The sequence below is a fragment of the Alnus glutinosa genome, chromosome 14 (genome assembly GCF_958979055.1).
Source record: "Alnus glutinosa chromosome 14, dhAlnGlut1.1, whole genome shotgun sequence".
Taxonomy (NCBI): domain Eukaryota; kingdom Viridiplantae; phylum Streptophyta; class Magnoliopsida; order Fagales; family Betulaceae; genus Alnus; species Alnus glutinosa.
The window spans coordinates 2,087,122-2,109,679 of record NC_084899.1 but is presented as its reverse complement, the minus strand read 5'-3'; the positions used below and the strand labels follow the sequence as shown (position 1 = coordinate 2,109,679).

At 35.5% G+C, this 22,558-nt stretch overlaps 4 protein-coding genes across 5 annotated transcripts; 2 read left to right on the top strand and 2 right to left on the bottom strand.

Moving 5' to 3' along the window:
• Positions 1 to 1,110: 1,110 nt before the first annotated feature.
• On the bottom strand, positions 1,111 to 2,998 carry LOC133857468 (1-aminocyclopropane-1-carboxylate synthase 7-like). The gene is made up of 2 exons (XM_062292743.1): positions 2,977 to 2,998; positions 1,111 to 1,961 (listed from the first exon to the last, which is right to left on the bottom strand). The coding sequence occupies exons 1-2, from the start codon at positions 2,996 to 2,998 to the stop codon at positions 1,111 to 1,113; spliced, it is 873 nt and encodes a 290-aa protein (XP_062148727.1).
• A 677-nt stretch (positions 2,999 to 3,675) lies between these two features.
• On the top strand, positions 3,676 to 12,699 carry LOC133856466 (uncharacterized). Its single transcript, XM_062291499.1, has 16 exons — positions 3,676 to 3,983; positions 4,110 to 4,159; positions 4,499 to 4,559; positions 6,878 to 6,973; positions 7,047 to 7,193; positions 7,498 to 7,629; positions 8,008 to 8,135; positions 8,583 to 8,625; positions 8,942 to 9,025; positions 9,429 to 9,470; positions 9,611 to 9,681; positions 10,278 to 10,331; positions 10,437 to 10,542; positions 10,683 to 10,751; positions 11,734 to 11,877; positions 12,312 to 12,699. The coding sequence occupies exons 1-16, from the start codon at positions 3,849 to 3,851 to the stop codon at positions 12,447 to 12,449; spliced, it is 1,500 nt and encodes a 499-aa protein (XP_062147483.1). The 5' UTR covers positions 3,676 to 3,848; the 3' UTR covers positions 12,450 to 12,699.
• A 1,438-nt stretch (positions 12,700 to 14,137) lies between these two features.
• On the top strand, positions 14,138 to 18,283 carry LOC133856467 (probable protein arginine N-methyltransferase 1). Of its 2 annotated transcripts, XM_062291500.1 has the most exons (9): positions 14,138 to 14,490; positions 15,011 to 15,021; positions 15,129 to 15,284; positions 15,420 to 15,483; positions 15,585 to 15,727; positions 16,575 to 16,662; positions 16,869 to 16,984; positions 17,149 to 17,299; positions 17,848 to 18,283. In XM_062291500.1, the coding sequence occupies exons 1-9, from the start codon at positions 14,268 to 14,270 to the stop codon at positions 18,051 to 18,053; spliced, it is 1,158 nt and encodes a 385-aa protein (XP_062147484.1). In that variant the 5' UTR covers positions 14,138 to 14,267; the 3' UTR covers positions 18,054 to 18,283. The 2 variants fall into 2 exon arrangements, with proteins under 2 accessions (XP_062147484.1, XP_062147485.1); XM_062291501.1 differs by lacking the exon at positions 15,011 to 15,021 and having other exon boundaries at positions 14,205 to 14,490.
• Positions 18,284 to 18,675: 392 nt separating this feature from the next.
• Positions 18,676 to 21,680, bottom strand: LOC133856469 (uncharacterized). Its single transcript, XM_062291502.1, has 7 exons — positions 21,268 to 21,680; positions 21,011 to 21,121; positions 20,632 to 20,700; positions 20,234 to 20,365; positions 19,308 to 19,385; positions 19,087 to 19,215; positions 18,676 to 19,007 (listed from the first exon to the last, which is right to left on the bottom strand). Exons 1-7 carry the CDS (start codon positions 21,463 to 21,465, stop codon positions 18,819 to 18,821), a joined length of 906 nt encoding a protein of 301 aa, XP_062147486.1. The 5' UTR covers positions 21,466 to 21,680; the 3' UTR covers positions 18,676 to 18,818.
• Positions 21,681 to 22,558: the final 878 nt, after the last annotated feature.

The following is a 22,558-nucleotide window of genomic DNA, read 5'->3' as shown; positions in this document are numbered from 1 at the left end:
CCTTTTGAACTGGACCTCGAGTCTCGTGTCGAGCCCATCGAGCTCACAAGCCTAATTATTCGGGCCATTAGCAGTCATGGCCCACGCAAAGTAACACAATCAATCATCAACAACACTAAAACCACACTCCAATAAAACAGGCCCATTAAGGCCCACTTTTGTGTGTGTAGTAAGGAAAGGGTAAAAATTGAATAATAATTCTATTTAGTAGAATGTCATATAATTTGATGATGTGTTAGTGAAAATCAGTCACTGAATCAGCACTTACAAAAAAAATTGTTGATTTTCACGGTTATGTTATCTCAATTGTATGTCAATCATATAATGATTTGCTTAATAATATTACTCCTCTATAAGAGAATTCACGTTCTTAACAAAAGACAATTCAAAGAGAATCGGCATTCCTTTAGGTATTTCGATTCCCTCCGCTCAAGTACAATAAAGTGGAGTAATCTTCGGGAATCCTAAAAGATTTCTTCCATCTAAACATCCTATTGGAGTATTCAAATCCACTTTAACTAAAAGGTTACTTTAACACCCGTCATTTATGATCTGTGTCCATTTTTTTGCAAATCAACTATTGGATTTGTAAAACTCACATGGGTCATACAAAATCAACAATTAATTTGCTAACAAAAAACTGTACGAAAATGTATAGAAAATATACACGGGATGGAAAAAAAAAAATAGTCATTTTTCATAAAAGAAACCCACTAGCATCTAGGGATAGGGCCAGAAGCTCTTATGGATAAGGGCAAGGGGCTAAAAAATTTGTTGGTAGGAGTTACTAGGCTAATTTTTTATTTTTTATTTTTTACTTAATTTTTTCTTCTTTTTGGAATTGAGGGGGCCATGGCCTATACCGTCCCCCCTAAATCCGTCACTGCTAGCATCCGATTCATAGCTAAAAAGAATACGAGCTAGACGAGCCATTTTCGTAATCCGGAAGAATTAAAAAAAGGTGTTCAAAGTTGGCTAAAATGGTCTAAAAAGACAAATGATTCCTCATCAATTGATTAGAAGATTTGAAATGAAGAATTTAAATCCATTTCCCACTTTGAAAGTCGATCTACAAAAACCCATGACTGAACTGAGGAACTATTTTCCACATCATGCAACTTGTAGTGTGAGCTCACTCATGTTAGCAAAACACACCCTGAACCAACCTGGTTCAGAGCAATGGCAAGAAGAGCCTGGAGATATATTTAGCTTCACTTCATGAAGCATGGAGTCCCAAATAGCCAATTTACCTTCTCTTGTTGGCTTATCCAACAATGAGCTTAAATTCATCCAGCAAAACAACCCTGCATTTCCTTTCAAACACTCAATACCAGAACTCCTAAGCCCTTCAATGATCATTTCATACCTCTTCCTTAATCTCTCTCCGTTTATCTTGATGTAATTCTCTGTGAATGCCTTGTTAGACAACATGGAAGCCAACAAATGCTGTGTTTGCGAAGAAATTAAGGTGACGCTAGACATCCTCCTCGCTGTTGTCACAACCTTGTCGTTGTACGAGAATAATGTGCCAACTCTAAAACCCGGGAGGCCGAGATCTTTTGATAGACTGTAGACAATGTGAACTCTTTCTGAATCCTTAAATTTTCGGGCTTCAAGGATTTCTGCGACACTTATGAACTCGGTCGGCGAGAAAACAGATTCGGAGTAGATTTCGTCGGAGATAAGATGGATGTTCTTGCGAGTGACAAAGTTGAGAATCTCTTCAAGAACTGATCGTTGGATTGTTGTGCCTAATGGGTTGGAAGGGTTTGTGATTAGCACCCCTCTCACTTTGATGTTCATGGCTTCTGCACTGTTGTAGGCGGCTTCTGGAGTAATCTGAAAATTGTTTGAGCTGTCACAGTGAATTGGTACAATTTTTGCACCAATTTTCCACCTTAAATCAAATCTACCATAAAAGAATATAGACAGGTATAAGTTCAAGAATATGTATACGATAACTCACAAAATCTTAAGCCTTTTCAAGAGGTCATCCATCTAGGTACTACTCTCACATAAACATGCTTAACTACGGAGTTCTGATGGGTTCATCAGGCATTTAAAACGCGTTGTATCAATAAGGGTGCGAATATACATACAAACACATCCTTATTCCCATACCAAGACGATGTGGAACGTCACACTGTGTTAAATCACCACTTATCCCAAAAGTTTAAAGCTGATATATTTATCTCTATATATATATATATCTCTATCTCAAAGCCATGTGCTCTCTCGTTAAATAAAAAAAAACATTTTCATTATTGGTTGAATTGGTTTTATAATTAATAATTAAAATAGCTTCTTGCACTCCCTAAATTGTGATCCAAGAACGTTCACACAGGCTCAGAGATGGGATTGCTTACCCATAATATTATAAAAGAGACCATGATTTTTATTTGTCTTGTCTACTTGAATTCTTCTGTTTCTTTATCCAATTATTTCACTTTCTTATATATTGACCTTTAATTATTATTATTATTAATTTATTATGCATAACCCAGCTCCTCGCCAACCAGGCTCCCACGCACGCTCAGCGTTGGTCCCAAATCCCAATCATCGAACTTAATTAAGCTTACGTTGGGCTTAATTAAGGAATCTTTTTTATAAAACTTAATTTATAAAACTATTGAATTAACTATCGAACTTAATTAAGCGTTGTCCAGTTTTTTTTTTTTTTTTTTTGTTGTAAATTAACTATTGAATTTATAAAACTCACATGGGTCATACAAAATCAACGATTAGTTTTCTAAAAAAAGTTGTACAGATATGTATAGAAAATATACTCGGGATGGGAAAAAAAAATTAGTCATTTCTCATAAAAGAAACCCACTAGCATCCAAGGATGAAGCCCGAAACTCGTATGGATCGGAGCAAGGGGTTAAAAAAATTTGTTAGTAGGAGCCAATAAGCTAATTTTTTATTTTTACTTAATTTTTTCTTTTTCTTGGAATTGAGGGGGGCCATGGCCTATACCAGCTACCCGTAAATCCGTCATTGCTAGCATCCGATTCATAGCTGCAAAAAAAACGAGCTAGACGTACCATTTTCATAATCTGGAAGAATTTAAAAAAATTTGTTCAAGGTTGGGTAGAATTGTCTGAAAAGACAAATGATTCCTCATCAATTGATTAGAAGATTTGAAATGAATAATTTAAATCCACAAAAACCCATGACTGAACTGAAGAGCTATTTTCCACATCATGCAAATAATCCCCCGCTTACATTCCATGCGGGAAAATCTCTTTATGTCTATGGGTGGGTCAAACCCCACTGGTACGTGTAAGAATTAAATAAAAATATATTTAATTTTTGTTGTTAACATATCACATTTTTAATATGTAGTATTTTTTTTTATATCCTCTTATACTATTTAAATATTATTTAAATTAAATAGTAAGAAAAAGAGAAAAAAAAAATTATTTAAATATTATTTTAAATAAATGTTAGAGAAATCAAAGATGAAAGATAAATTTTTTTATATTTAAATAATATTAAAGGAACTACTTTTACTTCCCTTGATTTAAATATTGTTTCATGATTTAATAGGTTTAGAAGGGTATAAGTACAAATAAGTTAAAATATAGTTTGGGCACAAAATATAATTTACCCTAAATACAATAGTTTCTCCTGTAATTTTCATCGACATGAACCCGAATTTCTCTACTATTCGTTATTCGCAGTGTAGCTACGAATGATCTTTGGGAACTTTATGAGACATTCTATTTGACGCTTCCTCCTCCGACGATAAGTTGGAAATTATATTTTAGCTTTTGCGATTGAAGAAAGGGCGATTGAATAGGGAAAGAGGATCAACATCAGTCTCGGAGTCGATTGAAGCCGTCTCCATGGCTTCGTCATCGCCCTCTCCTCCCCATGTGCCAATGGAGCTATACGTCGCCAACCGACAAAAGCTCCTCAAGTCTCTCCGCCACCACCTCACCGAGTCCTCTCGTCCTCTCCACGGCTTCGTCTTCCTTCAGGTACTCTCTCTCTCTCTCTCTCTATATATATATATATATATATATATACACACACATATATACACACACGAGGTTTTGAAATTTAGTTTTGAATTTTTTTTTTTGTTGTTGTTGTTCGGTTTTCAGGGAGGCGAGGAACAAACGCGCCACGATACTGACCACATCGAACTATTCAGGTACTTGATCTCTCTTTCTCATTTTCTTCCAATATTTTAATTGAGAATGATATACATACATCTTATGACATAATATTTTCAAATCCACCGTTAGATTTATGAACCCACGTTGGTCCCACAAATTCAATAATGGATTTGAAACTTAGTTGTATGGAAATGTGTAGAGGATGTATGTGTATCATTTCTCATTTTAATTCTGTTTTTTAGGAAATTCGTGAATTGTTTACTTGATTGAACTTTTCTTTGAATCATTTTTTCATGTTGCAATTTTCATTTGAATATGGTCTTGGCATCAAATGGATTATACTATTGATAATCCATGTGTTCTTTAATTTATAGGCAGGAGAGCTACTTTGCTTACTTGTTCGGAGTCAGAGAACCTGGATTCTATGGAGCTATAGTAAGTAAATTGCGTCTACAACATGTTTCTTTGTTCTGGTTTACTCTTAGTTTGTGAACTTCCTTCTTGTGGAGTTACCTCCACTGTTAATCTTGCTGAAATCCGAGTAAAACTAACAATAAGGATCCAATTACCACTGCCATTAACGGAACAATGATAGTATATATTTTTATTTAGTTTCTGAATTAGAAATCACCAAAAATATGTTGTTGATAGCATGCTCAAAATTTTAAAATTTAGTTTTGAAGCTTTACGCATTTTTTTGGGAAATCAGCGCTTCAGTCTTTTGTCATTTTGACTTCAATACCCTAATTTTCAATTTGATAGATTGGAGACCCGAATTTAGGTACATTATACATTCGAGACCTCTATCAGCATTTCCACCAAGTTGATAAAAGACAATTATATCACTCGATTTTTTTATTTTTTATTTTTAAAAGAAAAGAAAAAAGGAAGTTGCTAGGCGGGCTCACCTTGTGCAACTACGGCAGTGGGCATGGGTGGCACAACCCAACCACCCTGGTTAGGTCACCCCCTTTAGTGCTATGCAAATTTTTGCATTTCTGACCGTCGACCCAATTTCGGCATGCACGCTTCGGCTTCTGATGGTAGGCGGAGGCTGAGCCTATTATGGTTTAAGTTTTCCAACAAAAGTTGAAGTCGGTGTCAGATAGTATTTTAGATTTTTTAATTTTTTACTCGGCCCAACTTTTTATGTTTAAAACACATAACAGAGGTTCTGAGACACTACTAAAGAAGAGGAAGCATAGTTTGTATTAACGTATCTGCCGTATCCCCTAAAGACTCACAATCTACATGTGAGTCTAGGGATCCCAGAGATACTGCACAAATGGAACTCAAGGGATAAAGATAGATTGGATAAAGATAGATCCTAGAGTTCCTAGGGTTATATTAGAATTACATCTCTTGTAAACGCATGCTGTGATGATAAGGTCCAGGATGCGGTTGTAGTTAGATAGGAATGTATTCAAATCTAGAGATAGAGTTGTAGCTATCCTAAACTTCTGTACATCTATATATATATCAATACACACTCACCTTGATGAGCACGGTAGAAATCATTCAGCAATACAATCGATCCTGTAGGTGTTCTATTAGTTGGAATAGTGCACTATACAAGCCCCGTTAAGAAAGCTTTTTTTTCCCTAGATTTTCAAGTGAGGCAGAGCTGCAGGCATAGTAAAGCGTGAAATATTAATTGGAAAGGACATAATGTGTTGGTGAGAAAAGCTGAAAAGTATGCATTTTTTTTAAAAAAAGAAATTCTTCCCCTATTTCAGTAGAAGAAAGAAGATATTAGCCCCCTCCTTTTGCCATGCTAGCATTCATTTGGTCTAAAAAGAGTAGTGAAGAGAGGAGCCAGAAGGCGGAGAAGAAGAAGAACCATGGTGGCTGCTAGTATCTCCCCCCTCCCTCTTTCTCTGTTTGCTTGAAGAAGAAGAAGAAGACCACGGCTACAGCGACTGCTGGTCTCTGTCCCCACCCTCCTCTATTTGTATTTGCTTGAAGAAGAAGGCCACGACTATTGGGTCTCTCTTCCCCCTTTATGCTTGCTTGAGTTTTAACCGCTTGATGATAGTGGCCACCACTAAATCTGTGATGGCTACCTTCATAGGCCATCAACTTTCTGAGTTGACTTCCGACCGCCTTTCAGAGTCAGTGTCAGCTCGGAAATTATTTTCATTGGAGGTGGCGTCAGAGGTTTTTTTATGCCTTCTACATAGGTGGAGGCAAAAGCCAGAAAGGGCATTTCCGACACGGTCAGATTTGGTGCTCACCCCTAAACCCTTTAGCACAGAGGTGGCTCACAGCCAAGCCCCTGCCATCCCTAACAGGGCTACCTCCTTAACATAGGTGGCCACCCTCTAAGCAATGGTTGGCTGAAGCGTGCCACCCATGTCTACAGCCATGGCTGGGCTGGATGAGCCGGCCCAACAACTTCCTTTTTCGGTTTGGTATTTTCTTGGTTCTTTTTTTTTTTTTTTTTTTAAATATTTTTTGATTTGAGGGTTGTAATTGTCTGTTCACATACTTGTCTATTATCAATTTGAAGGAAATGTTGACAAAGGTCTCAAATTTAGAATATGTCTAAATTCAGGTCTCAAATTTATCAAATTGAAACTTAGATTAAGAAATGGCAAAAAACACAAGGGATCTTGACTTGATTTCCAATTTTTTTTTTTTTTATTTTATTTTTAAATACATGCTCGTGTTTGTAATTGTACAAATCATCTATTTAGTGTAAGATATTTAATTGACAGATTCTAGAATTAATTTGCCATCGTTTTTCCCTGAAGGACATTGCAACTGGGGAATCTATCCTGTTTGCTCCTCGGTTATCTGCCGACTATGCTGTTTGGTTGGGAGAGATAAAGCCGTTATCCTACTTCAAGGTGATTAAACTGATTTGTAGTTTTAAGAGTGTGCCTTGTTCATATTTTAGCTCATGATTATGCTCTTTTGCAGGAAAGATACCTGGTTAGCATGGTATACTACACCGATGAGATTGCTGGGGTTTTGCATGACCATTTCCAAGGATCTGGAAAACCCTTGTTTCTATTACATGGGCTTAACACTGACAGCAATAAATATGCAAAACCAGCAGAGTTTGAGGTCCTTACATCTCGCACTTACTTTCTCTTCACAAATAACTTGTTTATGCCTTCAGCATAGAGTAATGGATCACTAAGTTCTCAAGTTTCAATACATTTTTCAAATATTTCTGTACTGATAGCATTAGTGCATTAGCAATAAGTAGATCTTGAACTCAATGATGCATCTAATAACATTATATTTGTCAACAAATTTTCATGGTTCAGATGTATTTTAAATGGAATACCTTCATATTCTTATATCAGAATAATGATACTTAATTTATTTTTTTTCCTCTTCTTTCATTTTTGAAATCTCTGTTTAGGGCGTGGATAAGTTAGAGACGGATTTGACAAACTTGCATCCTATTCTGGCTGAATGCCGTGTTTTGAAGTCGGAGCTCGAGCTTGCCCTTATTCAGTATGCCAATGATATAAGCTCTGAAGCTCATGTTGAGGTAACCATTTCCAAAAAAAAATTATTTGCTAAACATGGTTGTGTAAAAGTCCTTACCTTCAATTGACTATACAACCAAGAATATAAATCTAGTCTTTAATGTCTTGTTCCACATGCCATTCATGATTCTCAAATAGTCTATTAAAGGGGTCAAAGTACCAATGCGTTATCAGTTTGTTGCTATTGTTGTGAAACACATTGTTTGTTGTCACAAGACAACCATAACTTAAATGATGGAAAGTGCAAACAGAAAGCTCTTTCTTGATAGGTGTTTTGAATATTGGGCACATGTTTTTTGTTCATTTTTCCTGTAGAGTCATCTTGGGCATGCTTGTTGAGATAAATTGATGTACTTGTTGCTACTTTACATTCTGACTAGGTTATGAGAAAAACTAGGGTGGGAATGAAAGAGTATCAGTTGGAAAGCATTTTTCTTCACCACACCTACATGTATGGTGGCTGTAGGCACTGCTCATACACATGTATTTGTGCTACTGGTGAAAGTAGGTGAGTGTCTCTGTAGTTCTCAAGGTTTATTTTCTATGCATGTGGTGCTAAGTGCTCTTCTGCACATTACTGAAACCTTGGTGCATGCTGTTAGGGACATAACTTCTCATTATTATAGGAAAAATAATAAAATACAAACAGATGAATTGTGTTTTCTGAATTTAAATTTTCGTTATAATATCTGATCATTTTGAAATGTGGACATGCCCTATATTGTCCAATATTTTTTAACTGGTTTTGCTTGAGTACAGATTGAACTAGAGTTTGTACATATTATTATGAAATTTTGCAGACTAGCTGGCAAACATATTGAGTCTTTTTTTTTTTTTTGAAGATTCTAACTGTTGTGTAAATGGAAAAGTAAATTATGAGTAGAGATGTATTGATATAGAATTTTACATCCATCATAGAAATGTTTGTTAACGGACATATTGTTTTATTACACAGTGCTGTGCTCCACTATGGGCATGCAGCGGCTCCAAATGAGAGGGTATGTAGGTTCAATGGTTTTAGACTTGATACATTATAGAACCTTTTATATTGTCTTAATGCATAAACTATGCTTAATTGCTTAATGACTGAGGTCTTTATTCTTTGGAGTTTCTCAATTCAAGTTGTCTAATTACCCCAATGGGTAGCTCAATCGGTTCAGGATTACGCCTCATGAAGCGGAGGTCATTAGTTCAAATCTCCCCCTCCCCCTCTCCTTGGGGCCAATTAAAGAATTCAAGTTGTCTAAATAAATCTCCTTAACTGGCAGAAGTATTTTTTGGAGTTTTAAAATCCTTGTAATCTCCTTTGTGCAGACCTTGGAAGATGGAGATATGGCATTGCTTGATATGGGAGCTGAATATCATTTTTATGGTTCTGACATAACTTGTTCGTTTCCTGTGAGTTTGGCCTTTTTACTTGCAAGTTTAAAGTTAGATATTAGTTTTTACGAGTAACCATCACACAACCATAATGATCCTTTTATTCGTTTCATTGTCATCATCATACATACTTTATTCTTTGACTTCTTCTGATTTTATGAGTAACCACAATGATCCTTTCATTAAGAAATCCATTGTAATCTTAGAGAGGGTTTAAAATTAGAGTCTTGATTTGATGAGGATTTTTGGAGTAGAAGAGTATACTTGTGATGCAGATTTATATTCAAGGTCATCTAAATAGTGAGAAGTAATAGATAGTATAGAAGTAGAAAATTCTCCTTATGCTACTAGGAACAAAACCTAGTTGTTTGATCTTCCCCTATTGTTAGAAAATTTTCATTGCTTTAAATTTTCTGTGCAGGTGAATGGGAAGTTTACTGGCGATCAGTCACTCATATATAATGTAAGTGCTTTACTTTGAGAGCAGTATCAACCTAAGCATTTGGACCTAATTTTCTCCTCTCTCTGTGTGTGTTTCTTTCTTTCTTTCTTTCTTCTTCTTTCTTTTTTTTTTATTTTTATTTATTTTTTTATTTTTCGCAGGCTGTCCTTGAAGCACACAATGCTGTCATATCTTCAATGAAACCTGGCGTAAACTGGGTTGATATGCACATGTAAGTGTGGAACTGATATTTTCTGTTAAAATAATTACAATGTCTTTCTGTGTGTGTTATAAGGTTAACAAAGGAAAATTACAGGAGGGATGGGATGCCCACTTTAGGGAACCACGAGGAAAATACCGCATATATGAAAGGATTGAAATGGAGTGGTTTGTTTTGTTCATTAGAATGTGTGGAGAACCTTACATTGAATTACAGAAAAAAAGGGGGAAAAAAAAAATCCTCGTGCAATCAAAGCCTAAACAAACTATGGTAGCCAAGAAATGTCGAAGAAGCTTTTACTTATTGAGTGTAGAGATTCCAATGTAATATCGATCATTGTGGTCTGATGTGGTATTCTGGAAACTGGACATCATCTTCTAGAAGTGTTGGTGTACAGGCGTTACTTTCATTCTATTTACAATTTCATTTCTTAAGAGAAAAAAGCTATTTGTTTTATCAAGGTTAGCTACATTCTTTACTAAATAGAAAGATGCAGTCATAATCTATCGCTATATTCCCTTGATCCTGGTTCAAGTTGCCTAGATCATCTCCTGGGCATGCAATTCTGCATCTTACATTCTCTTTTTTCCTCCTTAAAAAAATTGCAGATTAGCAGAGAAAGTTATCCTCGAGTCATTGAAGAAAGGATCCATCATTGTTGGGTAGCATCTGTTTTCTCAATGATTTATCTTCAGTTACTTGCAACTTCTTATTCTTATTAGAAGGGAAGTTTTCGATTCATGTTTAGTTGTGGTCATTGGTTCTAGCAATGTGGACGATATGATGGCTGAACGATTGGGTGCCGTTTTCATGCCTCATGGCCTAGGGCATTTCCTTGGTATTGACACACATGATCCAGGGGGCTACTTAAAGGTCTTTGTGAATAATATTTCTGCTTACGCTTTTCAGTTTGTATTTCTTGTTTCAATTTATAATTATCAAGTACTGTTCATATGATATATGTTTAGTATTATATTTTCCTTGATTGCTTGGAAACTTGGCATTTTCTGCAGGGAATGGAGAGACAAAAAGAACCTGGATTGAGGGCATTACGTACAATTAGAGAGCTCCAGGAGGGAATGGTTAGTAATGAATTTTTTCAGTCGACGGAATTGTCCTTTTTCTTTTCCTTTTTGGTAACAGAATCAAATCATATTTGTTGGAGATTAGGGGTTGTTTGGCCAACCTTTGTGAGAGGAGAAAGGAATGGGTTGATATGATATAAAGGTGGAATGACTTTTGAATTTTTTTTTTTTTGTGAGTGAAAAGTGAAGAAAGTTGTTTGTTAATGTGAATAAAGGAGTTACACTTTTTTGGATAGAAAGGAGAAAAGAGAAAGGGATTGGTGGCCAAACGGGGGCTGATCTGTTTTCTGAAATCTGTGACCCAAGTTAAAAGCATGTGTTGCGTTTGATAACTATGAAGTTGTATGATTTCCTTCAGATTTTTGTTACCATGTTTTCATTTAGATATGTTACATAGGTCAAAATCAGAATTTGTTAAAATATGCCTTGGACTTTTATTATTGTTTTATCTTGTATTTGGTATGAGAAGTTCTAACTTCTCAAGATTAACTTATTTAAATGGAAGTTGAAACTGAAATATTTACATTTATATCGCATCACGTGCCAAGCATGTTTGTCTGGGATACATAATTGCTATTATGATCTATGATTTGTTTAATTGCCTTGGTAGATACTTTATCATAAGGGTCATATTCTGTTAGACTCGTAAACTCCTAATGCTATGGAGTGGAAATGCATAGAAATGTTAGGTCATGTCTTGCATATTATTTGGAAGGAATTCGTTTCTTTTATTCTGCTGTGTTCAATTGGATTCTTTCATTTAATTACTAATCAGTTTTTCTTTTGGCGCCTGAAGGACTGCTTTGAGACTAATATAAATTGATGTTACAGTTATCTACTATGGTTTGCTCAACTGCTTGATTTCTGTACTTGGGCCTTTCTGTGATATGTCTATAAAGTTTGCCAGAACTTTAATATATGCTATAGAAAATATATTAGAATAATCATTGTTCCATTTTTGTGGGGCCTGTTTATGTAGGTGATAACAGTAGAGCCTGGATGCTACTTCATTGATGCTTTGTTGCTTCCAGCCATGGAAAGTTCAAACACTGCAAGATTCTTCAATCATGAAGTAATTGGCAGATTTAAAGGTTTCGGTGGAGTTCGAATTGAAAGTGACGTGGTACTTCATTTACTGAACCATTCTTTTACACCTGAAACTAGATTAAATAATTTGCTCTCCTTGACATTGTATCTGCATAATAATATTGGTTATGTTTGCAATCTCACCGTATAAGGCACATATATGGCTTACCCATTTGAACTTTTTGATATATTGGACATGCAGAATTAGTAGATTTTCTCAAGTTACTGAATATTTTAACTTATTTAATAAACCATTTCTGGTGATTTCTCATCCTGTGCTCATTTTTTCTTTTTTCCTTCAATTTTTTTTTTTTTGGCCAGGCCATATGCAGGCTAGCTTTGTCAAATTTTTCCATATTGAAATTGTACTGCTGCTGTTTTTTCTTCCTATAGTAGCAATTTATGACTCCATGTATTTGGCTATTATATTTTCTTGCTTCATTTTTTTTTTCATCCTTTTGTTTTTTGCAGCATGTCACTGCCGGTGGTTGCAAGAATATGACGAAGTGTCCCCGGGAAATATCGGAGATCGAAGCAGTGATGGCAGGGGCACCATGGCCGATTGACAAGACCTCTATTTATTTAGAAAATGGTAGAGAGCAGGTTTAACAGTTGCTGTCCTTGATAATGTGCTCTCCATGAGGCTGGCTTCTGCTGTTGTCGATTTTGTGCTTTAATAATGCGATTTTAAGGTACTGCATTAGTGCATTGTGTTTCTCTTCATTATAATATGCTACAGCTGGATGGATTCCTTGGGCTAGGAATTTGATTGAACTTAATTTTGATTGTCCGAGGGCAAATGAAGTGGGAGTTTGGCTTCCCTCGTGTTAAAAATAACAGGACATCTCTTGTTATTGAAGATGGACGGTCAGGATATCTCCAAGCATTAAGTGCAATTGTGCTAAAAATAGTAGGTTTTAATCTTGAGTTATTTTACATAAATGTTTAAGTAGGATGAGACACGTAATCTAATTTTAGTTTGAAAATATTAATTTAACTAAAAATTATCGTGTCTTAGAATTAACAAAAAGTTACATCTTATGAACATACTTGAACATGATCTTTGATAATTCATATGATAAGTAGGGTCTTAATATCAATTATTTTATAGTGTAGGGTCCTAATATCAATTACTTTAACAGTATAGATCCATAGGTGATATGTAGCAATTGGCAAGCATGAAAATATTTTAGTGTTGATTGGTTGTGGAGACAGAAGGTCCAAGAATTCACCAAGTGACAGGATAAGACACAGAGGATTAGCATAGTCTAGATTTTAAGATATAATTTAACTATAAAATTTTCAAAATATTTTGTTACTATTTTTAATTAAATTATTTTAAAAGAATAAAATCATGATAATATAGAGAAAGCATTAACTAAAATGATTGGACATAAAAAAAAAAAAAAAAAAAAAAAAAAAAAAAAAAAAAAAAAAAAAAAAAAAAAATCTACAGGTGACTTTTTATGTTGTTACAAAATTTTCATTTTTTGTTCTTAAAATTTTGAAAAAGTTTTTAAAAACACGAAAGCTAAAACAACATATAGCATTTCGAAGCAAGTTCTATCAAATTCGAAGGCTCAACCTTATATAGATAGAGGGTGGAAACTACTAATTTGGTTTCTTTAAGAATTTTATTACGAAATTCCCTTTTAAGTATCCACCCTCAAGTGGATGGTTGGCCACTTCCGAGGTGATTCGGCCACCATTTTACTTTATGTTTTTATTTTATTTTTATTGAAGGTATACGTAGTTCTATTTTGACGGTTTATTCATAGATTTTTTGAAATTACAGCTTCTACAATTCCCTAACATTTCATAGAGGGGAGGAGATATGGTGCACTACATTTTATCTGAAGAGTCCAAATTGTAACATGATTTTTTTATTTTAAAAAAAGAAAAAAGAAAAAAGAAAAAAGAAAAAAGAGAGAAGTGGCTTGGGTGGCGGCCACCCCTTGACTATGGGAGTGGTTTAGCCACCTCCAATGGCTGATTTGGAGGTGGCCGAGTGGGTCTTCTAAGCCACTTTTTTTTTTTTTTTTTTAATTTTATTTTATTTAGTATTATTGTCGTGATCTGAAAATGAACGGTCAAAAAAATGTATTACCCTAGGTGATAGGGCACTGGATCCAAATCCGCTAAAGGAATCACTGTCCAGACAAAAACTGACGATGAACACTGTTTTCAGGGTAGGGCAGCAACTGCAATGTGAATGTGCTAACCAAAACGACAACGTATGATTTCCTTCGCTATAGGCAAATTGGCAATTGAACTTGAAAACCAAATGGAGCTCCCACTATTTAAACCCAAGGACCTGTGCTCGCTCTCTCTCTCACATATACCCATAGAGAGCTCAGCTGCGCAAAGCAAAGCACTGTAGAAAGCCATAAACCCCCACACCAAAAGCCCTAATTTTTTCGCTCTCAAATGGGTCGCCGCAAGAACAGCAATAACGACACCAATCAGAGCTCGAGCAGCTTCAGCAGCTCGCACCAGCTCCACGACGCCAAGGCTCGCTTCGAGGACCCCGATGAGACCACCGAGTGCTCCAACCACGACGAGTCCATGTGCGAGCCCGACGACGACTCGCTTCTCGACGGCGATGAGAAAACCAGCGCTGACTATTACTTCGATTCTTACTCTCACTTCGGTAAGCCTCGAGGACAGACCTTCCATTTGGTTTCCGAGAAAACTGGGGAAAAGAAAAGGGAAAGCTTCGAAATAAAGCCTTCGTAACAGTTTGTGGAAAAGAAAGTTTTTTTTTTCCCCAATCTTTTATGATTTTGGGTTGTCGCGGTTTTGTGGATAGTTTAGAGCTTTGAATCAACTAATGTAGAAAGTTTGTTTGGATTGGTTGAGTGGAAGTTTTTCTTTTCTTCACAGCAAGTTATGACAGTTTTTTCTTTTTTATTCATCGAAAAAACACAATGGCTTTTCTTGTTTTTGCTTAAATGGGTAAATGTTTTTATATTGGTTTTGTCTTAATTCCTGAATGCTATCTGTGACAATAGTATTTGTAGTTGCTCATTGTAATCTTGTGTGTGGATGATGAGGTTCGAGAATGGATTTGGGGTCTCTCGCTTTTTCTTTTCTTTTTCCCCCCTTTTTTTTCGTTTGCATTGATGATGCGTCCTGCAAAAGCTTATTTTGGTCTTTGTGTGTATTTTCAGGTATTCATGAAGTAAGTTGACACAACCTGGATGCAGGGTAGTGTTAATGTTAGATTTTGTTGTCGTAACATTGTATTGCTAATCTTTTATTATTTTTGTGACCCTCCTTACATTGCAGGAAATGCTGAAAGATGTTGTGAGAACTAAGACATACCAAAACGTTATTTATCAAAATAAGTTTCTATTCAAGAACAAAGTGGTTCTTGATGTGGGAGCTGGGACAGGAATTTTGTCCCTATTTTGTGCCAGAGCTGGGGCAGAACATGTTTATGCGGTATGTTTTTCAATATTTTTTTTTTGTTTAAATATATCAATTTGTAAGTATATGTTGCGTCTCTTCTTATTTTACCATGTAATTTGGTCACATAGGCTAAATATTGTACTGACTTTACAAATTTTCCATTCCCAGGTTGAATGCTCCCATATGGCTGACATGGCAAAGGAGATTGTTGAAGCTAACGGATATTCTAATGGTGATGTTATTGTTTTTGACATGTTATTTTCTTTCTCTTTCAGTATTTGCTTCGATTGTTGCAGCTTTATGCATTTACTCATTCATCATTTGTTGTTACAGTTATAACGGTTTTGAAGGGAAAAGTTGAAGAAATTGAGCTTCCAGTGACTAAAGTGGATATAATTATTTCAGAATGGATGGGTTACTTTTTATTGTTTGAGAATATGTTGAATACAGTCCTGTATGCTCGTGATAAATGGCTTGTAAGTTGCTGCTGTCATTTACATTCCAAATTTCCTTTATTTCTACTAGATCTAAAACTGGCTGGTCTTATGCCAGTGACTTTATTAATTCCGACAATAATCATATTTATTCTACAGATCAATATTACAGTATTCTACAGATCTAAGTTGCCTTAAAGTTAGACCTTTTCCTTTTTATTTTATATTTTTAATTGCAACAACATGAACACTTATTTACAAGTTCAAATCTATATCTGTTATTATCCTACAGATAAACATAATTGTTTTCTATTACATATAATATGCATGTTATAATGAAGTAAGTGTTGGAAGCTTCAGATTGTTGCGGCCTTGGAATTGGACCTTCTGTTGAATGGTGGGAGCTTTGGGCTCCTATAGATTTATATCATTCATAGAGTTGTGGATGGAGAACTATGATGGAGAGAGTAGTGAGAGTCATTATCTTGTATTTTCTCATACTTCATAGTGATCAACTTTCATGAAAAAATATGCAGTCGGTTCCTGAAAGTTTGCTCTCTTTATACCTAAGGTTTCAAATTTAGCAGGTCTTCTCTTGCAATGTGATCTTTGCCTTGGTGTGTACTAGGCTATCATGTCCAGTAAATGGTGGGCTGTAAACATAGGTTTAGAACACTCAATTAATTTAGTTGTAAGATTATTCCTTGTATTGCTTTTTTTCTGTTCATATGCTCACTTCCATGGTTGTGTTTTGTTATGCTATAATTTGGTATTTAGTGATTATTTTTTCAACTTTCTTGGTGCAATGGTTTGTGTTATTTAACTATGCTACAGTTTGTTTAAATCATTAGTGTTAATTTTATTTTTTCATTCTTTTTCATTTATCCAGGCTGAGGATGGAGTTGTGCTACCTGACAAAACTTCTCTATACTTGACAGCCATCGAGGATGCAGAGTACAAAGATGACAAGATTGAATGTAAGACTATTGACTTCTGCATGTACAAAAGCAGATACTTTTGGTTTAAGATCCATTTTTTTGTCTGGATAGTACAGGAGCCTGTTAACTCACTCTGTTGCTGTTGTGGGAATATGAATTGCTAAGTTTTTTTTCCAATTACAACATGATGGTGCAGTGTAATTTATTTGTTCTAACTTTTTCCCGTTGCCAATTTCATTCTCCAGTTTGGAATAATGTATATGGCTTTGACATGAGTTGCATCAAGAAGCAAGCCTTGATGGAGCCCCTTGTTGACACAGTTGATCAGAATCAAATTGTTACGAACTGCGAGCTACTTAAGGTGGGAATTACAGGGGCATACTGACACAAACATATGAAATAATATTAGATATTGTTTGATGGTAGATTTAGTTTGCTTTTCGTTTTTGCTTTCTGATTGGTCCTTATGAAGGCGGATACTTTGCTTTTTGGCTAATGTAAGTTCATTTGCTTCCCTTCATTCAGGTAATGGATATCTCCAAGATGGCTCCTGGGGATGCTTCCTTCACTGCTCCTTTCAAGCTTGTGGCAGAACGTGATGATTACATCCATGCTCTTGTAGCCTATTTCGATGTATCATTTAGCAAGTGTCATAAGTTGACAGGCTTCTCCACAGGTTGATTTCTTTCTTTACGTGCTTCTCTTTTGGTAATTTTATTGTCTGGATTAAGTTTTGTTGCAGTACATGTAATGATTTAATCTGTTTATGGTTTAAAGGAAAAAGCATTTCTTTATACCCGAGGTTTAACATATTTCATTCTTGCACTTGCTAATGCCCCATAAGCTAGGTTTATAAATTCCATATCTGACTATAGTATCAAGTCAATCAAATTTATATCCATGGGACCTTTTCTAGATTGGACGGCCATCAGCACACACTTACTGAGGTTGTAGTTTAACTGGTGTGTCTTTCTGGACTGTCTTGGTGTCATTAGTTGGTATCTTATAATACTCTTTCAACCTTCACTGAATCACTATGAAGTGGAAACCAAGTGTGAAAACCTGTGGTTTAGCTTTTTGGGACATCTTGTTGGCATTGCTTTGTCTGTGTTTCTGTCTTTACTATGATTATATGCAAGGTGGTTGGACCAAGCCAGGTTGGTTTCAGCCATACAGGCTTGTTAAACTGTTAATTAATATTTTTCTGATTGGAATATCGTGCAGGGCCTAGATCAAAGGTTACTCATTGGAAGCAAACAGTCCTGTACCTGGAAGATGTGCTGACCATATGCGAAGGTGAAACATTAGTTGGGACCATGACTGTGAATCAAAACAAGAAAAATCCCCGAGATGTTGATATAATGCTCAAATATTCATTGAATGGTCGGCGCTGCTCGGTCTCAAAAATTCAAAACTATAAGATGCGCTGAGTTTTATGTTTCCAATTTGCTTTCCATTATTGTTTCTCAGCCGCTATTTAAAAGCTGCCTACAATTAGTACGTGAAGCATGAATTGCAGTGGGGTTGGTTTTGAAGAAACTGCAACTTATCTGTATCAGATTATCCTTTCTTATGATTTCACGGGATAATATTGATGTGTAATGCTGAAAAATTTTGAATTTGATTTATAATCAACATTTCTCAATCAATTTGTTCTTTAGTGTCTTATCATTTTCTGCTTGGAGTCTAGTAAATCATTATGAAGCTATGCTATCAATGATAGGTTGCCTGTGGCTAATGGGGATTCGGATTTCCAAAATTTGCTGCTGAATTTCTAATGCGAGAAAGTCTATGAATATGAGGCTCACTTGCTTAAACAAGGGATGGGCTGTCCGAGACTTTCTCAGGAGCAAATCTTTTTTGGAGACCTCTATCCGGCTAAATCAAACGAATTTTCAAGATCTGCAAAACACAGTTCATTTTGTTCCAGTGACAATTCTGCTCGCTCGTGTATATTAACAAGCGTGATTGCAAGAAGGCTGTCCCTTCGCTTGAGAAAAAAAAAAAAAGAACAAAAACGGAGATAGATAATGATAAAATAAAACAAAAAAGTTCCAGAAGATAAGCTTTTATTGTACTCAAATTCCTACTATCAAAATTTGTGTTTTGTATTGCCTAACAAAAGATATTTGATACAACGAACGAAAACAAGCAGATCCTCACTTCTCCTGTAACGTTTGTGATTAGTGGGGGAGCTAAAGATCTGACTTGCTGGCCTTCAAATTCTTTGAACCTGCTGCTTTCTTTCTTCTCCACCACTGCCTTACCCGGTTGGAGACTTTGTATGCGTGTTTCTTTAGCGAGTCCCTCACATTTGTGATCCCTTCGGTGAACTTCTGTCTCCAATCGCCCTTCGTACTTTCTTTCTTCCTCAGAACTTCTCCCTGTTTAAAAGGATTCTTTAACGATAAGCATAATACATTCTTACAGAAACTATAATCAAAGACGGGATTTTCATAGTACCAATTTGGAGGGGAATTGTGCCTCGTCATCGTCATCGTCTTCATCGTCATCACCTTCATTGCCGAAATTTTTCATGTTCATCAAATCGTCTCTGGAGTACATTTTCATGCCGGGTGCTCCTGGCATACCCTGAAGCACAGAGAAGCAGAATAAAGGCCAAATCCAACATAGCCCAAATCAACATATAAAACATAAGGTCTAAAGCAATAATAAATAATCACCTCCATAGATTTCATTATCTTTTCCATTTCAGCCTCTTTAGCTGATTTGGGCTCAAAAAGTTCTCCAGGGGTCCTATCCTGTGCAACAGATAGAATATAATTTAGTGCGGTACAAATTTAACCCTTTAGTTCTTTGATCAATGGTGCAAAACCAATTATCTCATTATCAATGTCACACACTATGATAGCCAACTAGTTGAAATATCTAATGACAGGGAGAGGGTCTTGAAATAAATGCCAAGACATCCACTTATCCAAGTAATATACCTTTGGATACAATGAGCTTGTTCATATATGGTACAATTAAGTTATATGAAAAGTGTATAGCCATATGCTAGTGCAAAGCTACGTAGTAATTTATAGCAAAATCTGGGAAGGGAATATAAAATGTTCAGAGACTGACTTCTAGCCGGAAGATATGCTGTGTCTATGGAGGATTTCATTACTTAGGACTCTTGCATCATTTTTTTTTTGTCAGGAAGTACAAAAACATCATCAATGGAAACCATTTTTACCAGAAAGTTCTCATCCTCTTTCACAATAATACTTATTGAGGTGCTTAGACCACATTTAATGATAAGTCTGAAAATGTATCTAGGAATTAGGTGTTGCTCGACGAAAAGCATTCATGAATATATGGGATTTAAATCAAGGGCAGCATTGCCATGTCCAATATATTGGCAAGAATATGTAAAAATTGTAAAAAGTAAATTGCTTCAGCACTGGAATCATCAAGACTAAATTAATGTCTACGTTAGATTCCAAGATGATCTGCAATTTTGTTTTTCTCCAAAAGCTTTAAGTCAACAAATCTCAATCCATTTCAAATTATTCAATGAAAAATGGTCCACGGAGAGCTATGTAATATGTATTATGCATAAAGAAATGACCTAAAAGTATCAGTTCAGAAATCAGAATGCAGTTACCTTGGGAACTGGAGGTGGCTTGGTACTGCATGCTTTAGTAAGGTCGTTACATAGAAAGCTAACCAGTGAATCAATATCAGGCTTGGATTTATATAGAAATTCAGCAACATCAGTATCAGAATACCCCATGACCTGCAAATTCCACAAGTAGCGATATGATTATAACACATCTGGAACTGAGGTTAATAGAATAATATGTAAGGACCAAAAATTATAGAGAATCTTCAGGAGGTAGATGAATACAAGAAATTTAAAGATTGCTGAACATTTCTTTTAGATTTGCTTGGTAGTATCTGAAAACCTAACAACTCAGTCAATTTCTTTGCCATTATAGAGTTTCATAATAGCAACCAGACCAAGACATCAAATAATATACAGATCAAGTGACAAAATCTCACTTCTTGGCAAGCCCGCTCAATTGTCTTACACTCTGAATTGCATTGTCCTTCAGAGTCTTGTTCCACCAGCTGAAACGAGATGAAACTTAAATGAGTTAGCAATTCAAGGCATTGAAAATCAAAATTATGCTTTCAGATTGCCCATAAAATAAGTAGAAATACATCAATGCGACATTGGCTTATCATAAAGAAAATGCCATGTACGATTCCTACCAAAATACCATCCCCCATTAGTTTCATTTATGGAAAACGCGTTCCTGCCAGACTAGGTCCACAAAGATCCAAACAATAACTAATAAAACCCAAGTAAAATCACAATTTCAAACAGCCAATTCATCAAACAGCACCAAAACAAACCCAGAGATTAAATTCTTCTTACCTCTAACTTATCCCGTTGTTCCACAATATCTATCCGTAAAATCCAATCCGCTTCAGCTTTCTTCAGATTACAAACATTCTCCGCCATCTCAATTATTTGATACTCTGAGATCTGACCCCAAATACAAACGATACACCAAAACCAGAATCAAATTCAACAGAATAAACAAAACCCACAAACTCACTTCTCAAATACTTGTATTGAAATGAATAAGTGGACAACCCAAATGACAAAAACAATAATAAAAAAAAAAAAACCTTCTTGGGAGAGATCTCAGCTTGCTTCTTCTGAACCTGGTGGTACAGCTGAGCTGCGAGCTTCTCACAGACCTGGCATTTGATGTACGGAATATCTTCCTTTCTGGCTCCCATCACGGGTTTCTTGGAACAACGAGAGACTGGTATCCATGCTGAGACGAGCAGCACAGACACTACGACGAAAAGCAGAGACTTCATTTTCGCCACTACCAAAGAGTCTCCAGGATTCGAAGAAAACAGGGACTTTCAACAAACAGTTGGGGAACAAAATTTGTTAGACCTGCTATAAACACAGCCAATTTGATATTTATAGAGAATTTTCACCAAAATTTAATCTTTTGGTGAGACACCAAAATACTGATCATACGGACAATATGCGCTCTCTCTCTCTCTCTGGTTATGTTTTGCTACGTACCTACAAGAAAAAACCTTAAAAAAGGGGACAAACGTTTTGCTGTTTATTTGTTTCTGATTGGCTACTTTGAGCGGAGCACAGCGGATCCCTTGCTTTCCACCAATAGGGTGCGAGATAACACGTGTTTGGAGTTTTATTTAAAAAACAAAAAAACAAAAAACAAAAATTATACGAGTAGGAGAAGAAGTTGACCCTGACCCAAAGAATAGCCGCGTCAAAATTTATTGATTGGTGTAAGGAATATTAATTTTTGCTATGAAGTTATTTAATTATTTTTTTCATAACTTTATATAATTAATAATTTTAATCACTTAAAGATATAACATGGAGAAAAACTAGAGGATCAATATATTGAAGGGATAGATTTTTTATTTGTGAAAGGAAAAATTAAATGCTTTCGGAGAAAGATTTGGTATTATGTTAATTTATTGAGAAATGTTCGGTGTCTCATTTCTATCTATGCGGATTAATAATGTTTTTAAAAAATCATTCTTTCTAATATCTCTCATATTAGTGGTCCACGTAAACAATGAGACACCAAGCATTTCTCTAATTTATTTGGAATAACTTTACAAAAGGATATCGAATTATACACGGTTTTGAGATAAGGGTACTGAACTAGCAAACGTTTCAAATTTGGGTATCCATGCTTTTAAACGTCTCACTTAAGAGTACTCCGTTAGGATTTGTGTTAAATCCTGTCAAAATTTCTAAAATACCCATTTTTAAAAAATAAAAAATTATAAATTTTTTTCAAAGATTAAGGCATGGGTATTTTAGCAAAATCCGTTAAATTCTGACCAACACCTAAATCCTAACATTTTTTTTTCCTAAAAAAAATATAACGGAATACCCTTAAATGAGACGTTTGAAAAC